The sequence below is a fragment of the Marmota flaviventris genome, chromosome 3, assembly GCF_047511675.1.
Source record: "Marmota flaviventris isolate mMarFla1 chromosome 3, mMarFla1.hap1, whole genome shotgun sequence".
NCBI classification, from domain to species: Eukaryota; Metazoa; Chordata; class Mammalia; order Rodentia; family Sciuridae; genus Marmota; species Marmota flaviventris.
In genome coordinates, this window is record NC_092500.1 from 10851628 (window position 1) to 10864537 (window position 12910).

Genomic DNA, 12910 nt, shown 5'->3' on the forward strand with positions numbered 1-12910 from the left:
GGGTTTAACCTGCAAAGCCCAGATGCCACTGTGTCCCCTCGGGGCCCTCCCCTGCCCATGCATGGCACAGTGGGCACTCTGGTTGGCTGAAGAGCACTCCGGTTCTGCAGGGCCTGGGTTCCTGTCCACTGGCTGTGTGAAAGTCACCCAGACTGCAGGACTCCAGCTCCCTCCCGAGCCTGGGGGAGCACCAGCTGAAATGACGAGTAAAAATGTCCCTTGGGAATAAAGGCTCCTAGAGAGACAGCGCCTGGCCCAGGCCGTGGGTACTCAGTAAATGTGGAACAGCAGGTACGAAGGGTCTTTGGGCCTCCGGGTCTCTAGCCCCAGGAAGCCGGAGCCAGGAGCCAGAGCGGTAGCCTTGGCCAGACTCCCCTCGCTTAGCCAGAAGGAAACTGAGGCAGGAGCCGGGGCACACAGGCTGCTCTCCTGTGGATTTGGGGGATCATCTCTGTGGGGGGTTGGCCCTAGGAGACCAGGAGGCTGGAAGGGCTTTGGTACACATGGGCAGAGGGACCTGGCTGCCCACTCAGTAGGGACTTGGGGAGGTCATGTCTGTCCAGCCTTTACCAAGCTGTCCCATGGGCCTCCTATGGAGGGTCTGAGAGGTGAGGTCACTGATGGGCAGCAGGGCAAGGATTTGAGCCCGTGCTCCAAAGGACAGTGCCAGCGCCCTCACCTCTAGCCACCCTTCTTCTGTGGCTCAGCAGACGGCTCAGGCTCCTCTGGGGGACCCCCGGGTAGGGCTGGAAGTCTGCAGTGATACCTCCCCACTTCCAAGCATCTTAGGGACTCCTGCTCCCCTCCCTGTCTCGGTTCCAGTCTGCTCGTGGAGGGTGGAGGGGCCGTGGACTCCCTTCTGCTCTGACTTTCAGGCACTGACTCCCCCGGAACCCCCTGGACCAGCAAAGAGTTAAGCCAAGGAAATCCCAGCCCCTGTATCTGGTGGAATCCAGGGCGGCAGGGGAGGGGCCGGAGGAGGGGCAGTGGGAGGCCAGCTGGCTCCTCCGCCCTCCGCCCTGCGCCCTCCTCCATCCCGCCGGCCGCCCGCCCACTGGGGCCCGGGGGTCTGGGCCAGCAAGGAGTTATTATCGCAGACATGGGCCAAGGAGCCAGAGGCTGCCCAGAGGCCCAGGGTCGGTGAGCCGCAGGGCGAGGCCTCAGGACACAGGGTGAGTGTGGCCACAGGCTCCTCTGCTTCTGCCCAGGGGCTGAGGGGCCTGGGGTCAGAGCCTGGGGTTCTTATTCTCTCCCCTCCTCCTGGACAGGCCCTGCTCCCCCACCCCCTGACCAGGCCAGCCCCTGGGGCATCCCCTCCCCTCCCTGCTGGCCGTGGCCAGGGGCTCCCCTCAACGGTGCTGGCTCAGCTCCAACCCTCGGTCTAGCCCAGCCCACTGGACCCCTGCCACCCCACCCCAGAAGACCCAGCTCCCCAGCGGAGGCAGCAGAGACCCCTAAAGTCACCCGATGCCATGGCTCCCACACTGGGTCCGGGCCTGGCAGCCTCCCCGGGCGGCCAGCAATTCTAGCTGTGGCCACCGCTGCAGCTCTGCTTCCTGCTTCCTGCTCCCTGGGCCCCGCTCTGCGGCTCGTTGTGATTCCCATCTGGCTGGGCCAATAGGGAACAAAACTGTCTCCAAACCATGCCAGCCCTCTGGAAAAAGTTGTGAGCCTTCCGGCCCGCGCTGGCACAGGGAAGAGGCTGCCCCAGGCAGAGGAAGGAACAGATTCTTACAAGTCTTTGACAGGACAGGCACTCTCCCTGCCTATGGGCCTCTCAAATAGTCATCTCCTTGGCAGGGAGGTGCTGTCAGAGAACAGGAAACCCAGAGAGGTTAAGTCAGTAGTCTTGGGTTGCACAGCTTGGAAACGACTCAGATCTCAGTTCTGAATCTAAGGGCTCAGCTTTTCCCACAGGATGAGGCCACACCTATGGCCAGAAAGAAGAAGGGGAATTTGCTCAGAGCTGTAGTTTATAAATGAAAGGGGAGGGCGATAAATCTGAGGAGTGCAAGCCTGTTGAGCAAATTCAGGAAGCCCCCACCCCAGGGTGGGCAGAGAAGAGCTTGGGAAGGGTCACCTGCAGGAGCGGGGTGGCTCTGGAGACTCCAGTCTGCTGCCTCCCCTGGCCCCCAGGGCTCCTGCCCCTTCAAAACCCAGCTCCTCCCTCCGTGCTCGGCTGAGCTAGCATGGCATTTCGAAAGATCGCTTTACCCTCTCTGGGTGTATTAACCACAGAAAAATATTTTTGAATTGTACTAAATGTTAAGGGAGAACATAAAGGAAATAAACAAACAAGAGCCGGAGTGTAAAAACCAGTCTGGTTTCAAAAGCCGAGTTTCTGAGTTTCTGATCCTGCGATAACTGGGTGGCGCCAGCCCCCAAGGAGGCTGCCACCACCTCAAAGGCTTGCTGCCTGGCTTCCTGCCCACTCGTCCCCAGGCCGGCTCCTTTGGCTGGTGGCCAGGCTACTTCCTGCCCTGCTCCTGCCGCTCTGAACCTCTTCATGGCCACGGTCAAAGACAGATCCTCACACCAATCCTTGGACTTTCCTAGTCCTGCTTCTTCATTCCAATTTACCACCTTGGCAGCTGATTGGCAGGTCTACGATGATTGACACAACCACCTTCCAATGACCTAACTCGCTCTGAGCTTTCTCTGCGGAGCTCAGGGTAGGGTTGAGTTGCCCAGGTTGCTGACTGCGCAGAGATGCTGTGTGAGATGGGCTTACACCAGCCTTGCTAAGTCGCACACCTGTGGAGTGGCGTTTCCCGGAAGGGGACGTCTTGGTTTCTAATTTGTCCATCCAGAGGGCGCCTTCTCTACTTCACAGAAAGGTGCTACGAAGGCTAGGATGGCCTGCAGCCTCGACTCAGCATGCCAACCTGGGTCCTCCAGGATTCAATAACCATCACCACGCGTGACCCCTGCGTCTCTTGTGTACCTTCCTTGCCACCTGCCGAGGAGCACTCCTGTTCCCTTTGCCGGGACCGTGGAGTTCCCAGGCAGAGCAAGGCCAACCACCCCTCTTCTCTCCTGAGAAGCCGCGTGCAGGATCTCTTGGGCTTGTCCCCAGTGGCTCTGACTCCCTCCTGCTGCCCCGGGCTGGGCAGAGGGTCCAGAATGGAAGGGAGAGAGGTGTTTTCTGGTCTCCTTGGTTACCGTGCATGGGCCACTGGGGCATCCTCCTCACCCTCCCCCAGCCCCGCCAAGGCCCCTGGGACCCTCGTCCACTTGGGTGTTCAGAGGGGCATCCTCCGGTCCTGCCAGCGTGTGGCAGAAGCCACATGGACAGGCGCCCACTGGGAGACTCAGTGTCCAGGCCGCAAGTCGGTGTCCTCAGGGAGCTGGCGTCCCTGTGTGGCCTCAGTCTTCTTGTCTGTTAAATGGGGGCCCGCCCCTGGCTCCCCGGCTTATGCAGCAGCAGCCACCCTGGGCGCTGCACATGGAGATGATGAGTGAGATGCGGTTTCTGTTCCTCCGTCCTCTTTCCAGGTCACCATGGGGACACCTACCCTGGGTCCCCTCTGGGCAGTACTCCTGCTCCCTCTTGTGGTGTCTGGGGTCCCCACTGAGGAGCCCACCTCCGGGGAAGCTGTGGCCTCCAACCTCTCTGGGGGCTGCCGACGGTGCTGTGACTCCGAGGACCCCCTGGCGGATGCTGCGGAGGTGTCCCCAGCCTCTCCATCTGCCCTTCCCTACGTCCTGCCCGAGGTCAGGCCCTACATCAACATCACCATCCTGAAGGGTGAGTCCCACAGGTGGCTGGGTGGGACTGTAGGGGACAGGGAGGGCCTGGGGGGAGGTGGCGGAGCGGGGAAGCCAGGATGGGTCTTTCTGTCACTCACTGTGTGTGGAGCACCCAGTGTGTGCGGGGGGGCTCCGAGTGCAGAGGCTGGGGCAGGGGCCACAGCACAGGCCGAGGCCCCAGGGCAGGGCCTGAAGAAGCAGGGAAGGGGGAGGGAAGCAGGCCAGACCCCCTGAGCCCATCCCTGCCAGTCCCCATCAGCACCCGCTTGTCCCCCAGGGGGGCAGGTGGTGTTGAGTTGAGGAACCTGATTCTACTTAGGTTTCAGGTGGATCCTGCTAATGTCATGTGCAGAACAAGTGGCAGGGGACAAAGGTGCAAGCCGGAACCCCGGGGGGGCCACAGGGCCATCCAGGAGAGGGCTGGCTTCCTGCCCTCTACCATCAGCCATGAAGGAAATTACTCGGGGCTCTGAGTGGTGACACCCTGGCCAGACCCTCTGCCTCCTTGGTCTCCCTCTTGGCGCACACTGACCCCACGAGGCGGTACTTTATCATCCCGCCCACTTGGCAGATGAGGAAACCGAGTCTGTCCCACACTGGTGGTCAGCTGGCCTCTGAGGCCTCTGCCCCAGATGTCACCTTCTTGTCTTATGTTCGGGGTCAGCCTGGAGCAAGGACTGGGAGGTGTGCCTGCCTGGGGACTTGGTTACAGTCTACTGGCCCCCAGGGCAGGCGGAGACGGGCTGGGGGCCCAGGGCAGGGGGGTTACAGGGCAGATGGCCCCACCCCTAATTGCAGAGTTTGCCTTGCGGGTGTCCCATGTCCCCATGCTTTGTGGGGGGGCTCACCAGCTTGCCTGTGAGGCCCGTCAAGGTACAGACAGGAGAAGCAAAGCCCACCCAGGACCTGCCCCACATCACTGTGTGCACAGTCCGGACCCCAGAGCTGTTGGATTCTGTGGTTTTCCCAGGGGAAGGGGGGCGGTTCTGGGTTCCTTCTCTGGGTCACTAAGGAGTGCACCCCCACGCCCCACCTGCCTGCCAGCCTGGACAGTGGCGGCCTCCCTGCTGGGGAGGAGGAGCAGGCTGGTCTGGGGACGGGCCATATCTTGAGTTGTGGAGATGGTCGCGGCTTCTCCTCTAAGGAGGCTCTTGGGGAGGTGACGTCGGGCGTGCAGGGGGTCACCATCAGTGCCGGGGCTTACCGGCCCCACACAGGGGCGGAGCCTTCCAGAGAAGAGTCCTGGTGCCACGCTCGCTCGTCCATTGACGCTTCCCCTTAACATCTCCACAGGTGACAAAGGGGACCGTGGCCCGCTGGGCACCCCGGGGAAACTGGGCAAAGAGGGTCCCCGAGGGGACCGTGGCCCGCAGGGTGCCAAGGGCGCCAAGGGGCAGGCTGGCAGCCCGGGCAGCCCGTGCCAGACGCGCTCCTCGGCCTTCTCCGTGGGCCGCAAGACGGCGCTGCACAGCAGCGAGGGCTTCCAGCCGCTGCTCTTCGACACGGTCTTCGTGAACCCCGACGGCCACTTCGACATGGCAGCCGGCCGCTTCGTGGCGCCCCTGCGCGGCCTCTACTTCTTCAGCCTCAACGTGCACAGCTGGAACTTCAAGGAGACCTACGTGCACGTGGTGCACAACGAGGCGGCCGCCGTCATCCTGTACGCGCAGCCCAGCGACCGCAGCATCATGCAGAGCCAGAGCGTGATGCTGGCGCTGGCGCCGGGCGACCACGTCTGGGTGCGGCTCTTCAAGCGCGAGCGCGAGAACGCTGTGTACAGCGACGACGTGGACACCTACATCACCTTCAGCGGCCACCTCATCAAGCCCGAGGACGACTGAGCGCCTCCTGGGGCTGCAGCCGGCTCCTCTGGGAACAGGGTCTCTCCTCACTGCCACCTCCACCCGTGCCCCCAGCGTGCTCCTGTCCCTCTGTCCTCTCCTGGACTCACTTTCTGACCTGAGTTTTCTAGGCCTCTTCCAACCTGGAAGCCCAGCGTGTCCACCCCGGGGACTGTTCCCCAGGTCTGGGCCAGGGCTCCAGCTTACTGTCTAGATCCTGGGCGATGCTGATGCTGCTGGTCTGTGGACCATGTTTGAGTCATCAGGTTCTAGAACTTTCCCAACATTCTAGTCCTTCTGAACATTCTGGAATCCCCCCTCCTAGGATTCTCCCCACATCCTCAGATTCTCTCGTCACTCTGCACTCTCCCCCTCTTCTGTTCTCTGTGCCCTTTCCCCTCTTCTCTCACCCCCTCTCCACCCCCATCTCTGCACCCACCTTTCATTTATTCATTCATCAAACACCGAGCACTCACTCTGCCAGGCCCTGGGAAAGCTGAGGTAGTCAGACCCAGGCCCTGCCCCCTGCCCCTTCCCAATGTCCCCTGCCCCTGGTGAGCCCCCAGTCTAGCCCTGGTGGGGGCGGGGGCAGACACCATGGGTGCTCTGGAGGTCTGAACCAGATCCTACAAGGCCGAGAGCTGTGTCCACGCAGGCCCGTGTCTGGGTGTGCAGCCAGTTGGGTCCTCATTTTCCACTGCTCCCTGATGGCACAGGGTCCCCAGGGTGGAAATGGAATCCTCCTCCTGTGTGTGCCCTGCTGTCCAATGCCCGTCAGAGCAAACCCCAGAGGGGCCTTGCCCAGTTCAAGGGTCCTGTGAAAAGACCCAGGAATTGGGAGCATTTGGGGGGTAAAGCACCCCTGTGGAATGACACCAGGCTCCTGGCTTGCCACAGAGCTGCTGTAGGGACCCAAGAGGACTCCCCGACTTGTCCCTGGCTCTCCCCCACTGTCCTGTCCCAGGGCTCTGCCAGGGCCTCGCTCAGCCCCTCTTGCCAAAGGCATCTGAGCCTGTTTCCCAGAACTTCCAGCCACTGGCAGACACCCATGTCTGACCCCAGGTGCTCTCCAGCGCTCTAGGTCCCTCTCGCTAGCCCAGTGTTCCTGACTCACCAGGCTCTGTCAAGGTGCTAAGGCCCCAGGGGGCAGCTCCTGTCTGCACAGCCCCTGCCAGCCTGGCAATGGGCCAGGACGGAAGGCTCGGGCTGTGGGGCCCTCAGCAGGTCTGGGAGCAGGGGCAGCAGTGTTCAGGTCATTTGTCCCCCACCCCAGCCATGCCGCCAAGAGAGGCCCTGGAGAGGCCAAAGGAAAGCAGGACATCAGGCCTCTGTCTCTCTCCCTTCTCCAGGGCGCGTGGCCTGGTGGCTGCCAGCCTTCCTCTGCCCCAGCCCAGGTAGCCTGACCTTCTCCCCAGAGGGAGGTCACCTCTGCCCACTGGTGCTTCTGCAGATTCTGGGGCAGAGGTAGCCTTGGGGGGTGGTCTCTGGTGCTCACAGCCAAGGGAGCTGTGGCCACGTGGGCAGGCCACGGGAGCAGGGCCTGCCATGTGCCACAAAGGCTGGTGCTGTAAAACCACCCAGCCCTGCTGTGCCCGGCCCCGCTTGCCCAGCGCGATTAAAGGATGCTGAGTTCTCCTGGCGGCTCGGGCTGATTCTTTCTGCTCTACGCCCCTGGCCCGCCTCCAAGAGCAGCTGCTCCTGGTCCTGCTGGGGCCTGGATCCAAGATGCAGAGAGACTGGGGCAGCCCCAGGCTTCGCTCTGTGCCTTCCCTGCCCACATAGAAACTGGCCCCTGGCTCACTCATAGCCAGTGTGCCCTGGAGTTGGTGGAACCAGCTCAGAGACCGCTGTGACCTAGGGAGTCCCCACCCTGAGCCTTAGTTCACTCAATACACCATGGGGCTGATGGCAGTTGACCTCATGGGGTGACCACAGGCTTAGATGGGTGCCAGCATTTATTGAGCACCTGTGGTGTGCACAGAGGCCACAGTGAAAGCACAGTGCCTCGCTTCCTTGGAGAATATCCAAGGAGGTGCATCCTAGCCAGTCACTTGGGTGCCACACAGACCCCAGCCCCTCACCTGGGACTCTGCCTCATTACTGCTGGGTTTGGTGGCTTTCTGAGCACTGGGAGGAAGACGCATGCTAGAAGGAGCCGACCTGCAGCTGCCCCAGACCAGCCCGGCCCAGCAGGGGAGGACACAAGGGCCCATGTCCTTGAGCCACCTGCACCTGATGCCCTCCAGCAGTCTCTGAGAGACCCCCACTGTCAGAAGCTACAGCGGGAGACCCCAGTCTCTTTGTCTGGGCTCCAGTCGTTCATAACCAGCCTGCCAGCACCCAGCTCAGGCCCTGGGCTCCGGGGGAGGCGGCTGCCCCAGGGCCGGGAGCCTTTGGTCCTGGGTGTCCCTGGGGCTGGCAGTAGGCGAGGTGGCCAACGGTGGTCAGCAAAGCTTCTGAAACGTCTTGCCAGGCACCCGCAAGAGGACTGATGTTTGTCCTTTGCAAACTGAAGCTAGATTCTCTAGACGTCTCCAGGCCACGTTGGTCCAGGGCACCAAGCCCAGCACCCCAGCCCACCTCGGCCACCCCTCTGACCCCTGCATGGGCTTCCTCCAGCTGCGCTTCAGACTCAGTCTCTGGACTGGCCAGTTTCACACTGAGCCTCAGACTTTGTGCCACCTGCCTTGGTGGCCTCGCTCTGACAGTGTAGGAGCCACTGACCTTGAGGAAGAAGGCGCAGGATAGGTAGGGGGCAGACTTCGGTGCAGCACAAGTGACCAGAACGCTTTTGCCCAACACAGCGGCTGCTCAAGTTCACAAAGCAGAACAACAGACCCCCAGGGGGGAGTTAATAGATTTTCCACCAAAAACAAAGAAAAGGGAACAACCCAGGTAGGTAATGGCGGACAGGGGGACAGGCCAACCCCAAAGCAGCTAAGAACCCACTCTTAGATCCGCGTCTACACCCTGAAGTTCACACCTGTGAACACGCCACCGAGGTGAGGCCCACCCCGGCCTCTCCAAGGCCCCCACCCGGCCTGGCTCACGGTGGGTGTCCCTTCCTTCCTCTTAATAACATCCATGGGTGCCGCACCTTGACCCCTCCTTAAATTGCTTTCTGCAACACCAAGGACCCTCATGGCCTGAGCTGGGGTCCACCTCCCTTTGGGGACCTCCTTGGGATCCCTGTCCGGGTGACATCCTTTGGCGACCACGGAGGGACCGTGAGCCACAGCACTGACGTAGGTTTAGCCAAATGCCGAATTCCATTTCTTTTGGCTCTTGCCTGGTGGTTGCCCTCTCTGTCGACTCCCTTCACGTCCAGTCTCTCACACCCCCCCCCCCCCAGGAAAAGAAGGTTCGTTTACAAAGGCCCCGGGGCAGGGGAGGAGGCTGATCCCTTTGGCAAAAAACAAATCAGTCAAAGGAAAGGAGTCCCAGACTCCAACCAGCAGCCGCTCCCAGGGTGGTCCCTCCTGCAGCACCCCCCCACCCCCATCCAGGGCCCTGCCTCCGGCCTCCCTTCCTCAGTGGACACCTGCTCTGCTGGTCCCTGGCACCTCCAGCCCTTGGACTATATTGTCATTTTCTTTTGAAACGGTGCTGGGGGGAGCGGGGGGGGGGGGGCTACAAACGTTCTGATTGTTTCCCCATGAAAGAGCCCGTCCTGCCCACTCCAAGGCCCATGGAGAGCACTGGCCGGCGCAGGGTGTGCGGGTCACTGGCGGAACTGTCCCTTTACCCCATCCCACACGTTGTCCTGACTCAAACACCAAGTGGATCCGCCAGGTCCACCGTCCTTGACCTTGAGGACGCTTCTGTTCTCTGTATGTTCCCTTCCTCCTCTCTCTCTCTCTCTCTCTCTCTCTCTCTCTCTCTCTCTCCTTAATGCTGGGACTTGAGCCCAGGGACACTGTACCTCTAAGCTACATTCACAGTCCTTTTATTTGAGACAGGGTCTCACTAAGTTGCCGAGGGTCTGGATAAGTGGCCCAGGCTGGCCTTGAACTTGTGATCCTCCTGCCTCCACCTCCACTGGACTCACACGGGTACCACCACACCTAGCATCTGCTCGCCTTTGAGTGGACAGATGCTGACACTGAATCACCTAGCACACGCAGACGGTGCTGCCCAGGGATCTGGAGGCGCCTCAGCTCAGGAGTTAAGATCTCCGACTGCAGACCTCTGGGCTTTACTCCAACGTGTGGACAGTCTCCTCATCTGCAGCCCCTTGAAGCTAAACTCTGGCGATGATGCTCCCAAGGCTTTCCAAGTCCTCGGAGCCGCGAGCTACCAATGTCTCCACAAAGCCTCAGACTTCCCAATAACAAGGAAAACATTTCCTAACCCCAGGGGAATAGACTCTCACTCCTGAGAGAAAAGAAGTTCTTTTGAAATTCGGGCTTCTGGGACCAGGAGACAGCTCGGGACTGTCCCGGGGAGGCCGGTTTCAGGAAACGTGGATGCTGTTTGGACTCAAAGCCAAACCACTGCACAAAGCCACACAAGGACTCAATTACGAGCCCTTGGACCGGACGGGAAATACAGGGAGCTTTTTGGAAACTCAGGACTTGTGGCTTTGTCCCAGCCTTGGGGACTCAGGACTTAGACACAAAGACAAGGTGTGGCACTGGGGGAGTCCTCACTTGAAAACCGGGGGACATGCCGCGGCCAGTGGCTCTCATTTCTAAACAACCAGAGCCCCTGGCGTGCAGATGGCCTGGCGCCTGGAGCTGTCACTGCCACAGCTTCTCTGGTGACAGAAGTGACTTAAAGTAACCTCAGGATCTCGTTAGAGGCCCTGATCCCCACCAAGCTCAAATGGTATTAAATTATAAACTACAGGGCACCAGGCCCAGCTGAGGACGACTCTCAACGGGAAGGCCTGCCTCTGAGAGTCCTTGGAGCCACTCCCAGCCGCGGCCAACCCACGCCCGGGCCTTGCTTCCTGCCCCAGGGAAAGAGGGGACTGGCCCCCTCCTGCGTAGAAACCACGCAGCAGGTTCATCCCACGGACCCCAGCTTCATGCCCGGCCTTGACCCACCCCGATGATGGTGGTTTACAGACAGAAGCAGCCACAGGAAAGAAGGACGCGCAGGACAGCAGTGACCGCCCCCGGGAGGCAGTGCCCAGGTAGCAGTAAGGCATTGCACGGGACAGCAAAAGGGCAGTGCCCTGTAATCCAGGGAACACACTGGCCGGTCAAATTTTGCTAGACAAGCAGCACCTCAAGGTGTTTTAGAAATGGCCCTAATACCCCGACCCCAAATTTAGATATAAGTCCATGTTGTTCAAACGTTGAGGAGGAACGGGGAGCCAGGGGAGGTATCGGCCAACAGGACGGCGGTGGGTAAAGGGGGGAGGTCACACACGTGCACTGCCACAGGTAGATCAGCGCAAAGGTATTAAAGGGACCCAGGCCTCATGCTACTGGGGAGGGATGCCTTAGCCACCTTGGTTGCTAAGAGCCAAGTATATGATGCATGGCATTTTTGGTCGAAAGGTGACGCCAGCTAGCCATTGAGATGATATGATTATGTTAAGATTTGCATTCATATGGATATTGGACTCCTGCTGTTCACCTAGGCCGGCTACGGGACTCCTGGAGAGTTCCCATTGGTTGGGGAAGTACAGTAGGAGGGAGTTCCGGGGGAGGAGCTCTCTCGGCGGTCCGAGAGGAGGCCGCGTGTGTGGAAAAAATCTTCCCGGGCGGTACCGGACATTGGCGGCAGTTTCAAAAAATAAACTTTGTTCCTGCTTGAGTGGCTCGTGATTTTGTGCCCAGCCAGACTGCGGCACTTGGTCACTCATGATCTCTGAGAGGTCACCAAAGCGTGTCCCCCTTGTCCCCATAACAATCGGGGGGTGGGTGAACCAAGCCACCACCTTAACTTAACCTAACACGAGGACGAGGCACGTTCCCTGGAGAAGACTGGCAGCTGGAGTTCACCCAGGTGCCTCCGGGTCAAGGATGTAAGGTTTTGCTGATCCTTTTTCTGGTTGGATGGAAGCAAAAAGACCAGGAAGTTGCCAAGGCTCTATCAGATGAAATCGTTCTAGGTGTGGACTTCACTTCACAGTGACAGTGAACCTTCTTTTGTCTCCAAGGTGACATAAGATTTGGGGAGGGGGTACCAGGGAATGAACTCAGGGGCACTCGACCACGGAGCCCCATCCCCAGCTATTTTATATTTTATTTAGAGACAGAGTCTCTCTGAGTTGCTTAGGGCCTCGCTGTTGCTGAGGCTGGCTTTGAACTCCCCATCCTCCTGCCTCAGCCTCCTGAGCCACTGGGATTACAGGCGTGCGCCACTGTGCCTGGAGGGAGTGGCTTACTCTTTTGTACCTTCCGGCTTCCCCAATCATCAGAGGTTAAGAGGGGTAATTTACACGTTAAAGCCACATTGGCAAAACTGGACTGGAAACTTCAGTGCTTTGGTTACGTCTGTTAAGAATCTGAATTTCCCCCGAGGAAGCCCTCGTGACATACTGTTTGCTACTTCACTGCAGGCCACTTAGGGATCCTAGGACACGCGGTGATTAAATAGGTAATCAACTTAGGCCAAGTACAAAAAGCCTTGATCAAATAAGATAACCATTCTCTGCTCCTAATCATGTAACTTACACCCCCAATGTGCAACCTGGGGATCTTGTCTTACTGAAGACCTGGAAACAGATGCTCTCTCAGATCAGCCTCTTCCAGGACTGAAAGGCCCTTGGCGAGTCCCTCTGTGCCATACAGCAGTGAAGCCACGGGCCACGCTTTGCGGACGCTGTGTCAAGGACAAACATTGTTTCTCTTAAGTCTTCACAGTAGCTAGAACCAATCAAAGGACTGTCTCCTCTTCCTGCAAGCCTTTGAGAGACTTGAAAAGGGGCAAAGAAAAGACGCTGGTCATCAGTACTCAGGCTGAGTCTCGTGAGTCCTATGTTACCATTTTTTTGGTGCCGGGTTTGAACCCAGGGGCACTTAACCACCGAGCCACATCCCCAGCCCTTTTTTGTATTTTATTAGAGACAGGGTGTCACTGAATTGCTTGGGGCCTTGCTAAGTTGCTGAGGCTGGCATTGAACTTGGGATCCTCCTGCCTCAGCCTCCAGAGCTGCTGGGATGACAGGTGTGCGCCACCGTGCCTGGCCCTACCTTACCATTAACATTAATACTCTCATTTATATTTTTTCTTCTTGTTCACTCTTTAGGCACTGTGTTATATGTTAGATAAGCGATCCTGTATTTGGCTCTGTTAATCCATTCACCTGTAGGTTTTCTTTAGGGGATGATCGTCTTATGTATGATTCCTCATCCCACCGATAC

The 12910-nt window shown here is 59.2% G+C and overlaps 1 protein-coding gene across 1 annotated transcript; it reads left to right on the forward strand.

Moving 5' to 3' along the window:
• Positions 1 to 1094: 1094 nt before the first annotated feature.
• Positions 1095 to 7213, forward strand: C1qtnf6 (C1q and TNF related 6). The gene is made up of 3 exons (XM_027936556.2): positions 1095 to 1172; positions 3496 to 3748; positions 5044 to 7213. Exons 2-3 carry the CDS (start codon positions 3502 to 3504, stop codon positions 5589 to 5591), a joined length of 795 nt encoding a protein of 264 aa, XP_027792357.1. The 5' UTR covers positions 1095 to 1172; positions 3496 to 3501; the 3' UTR covers positions 5592 to 7213.
• The last annotated feature ends 5697 nt before the right edge of the window (positions 7214 to 12910 follow it).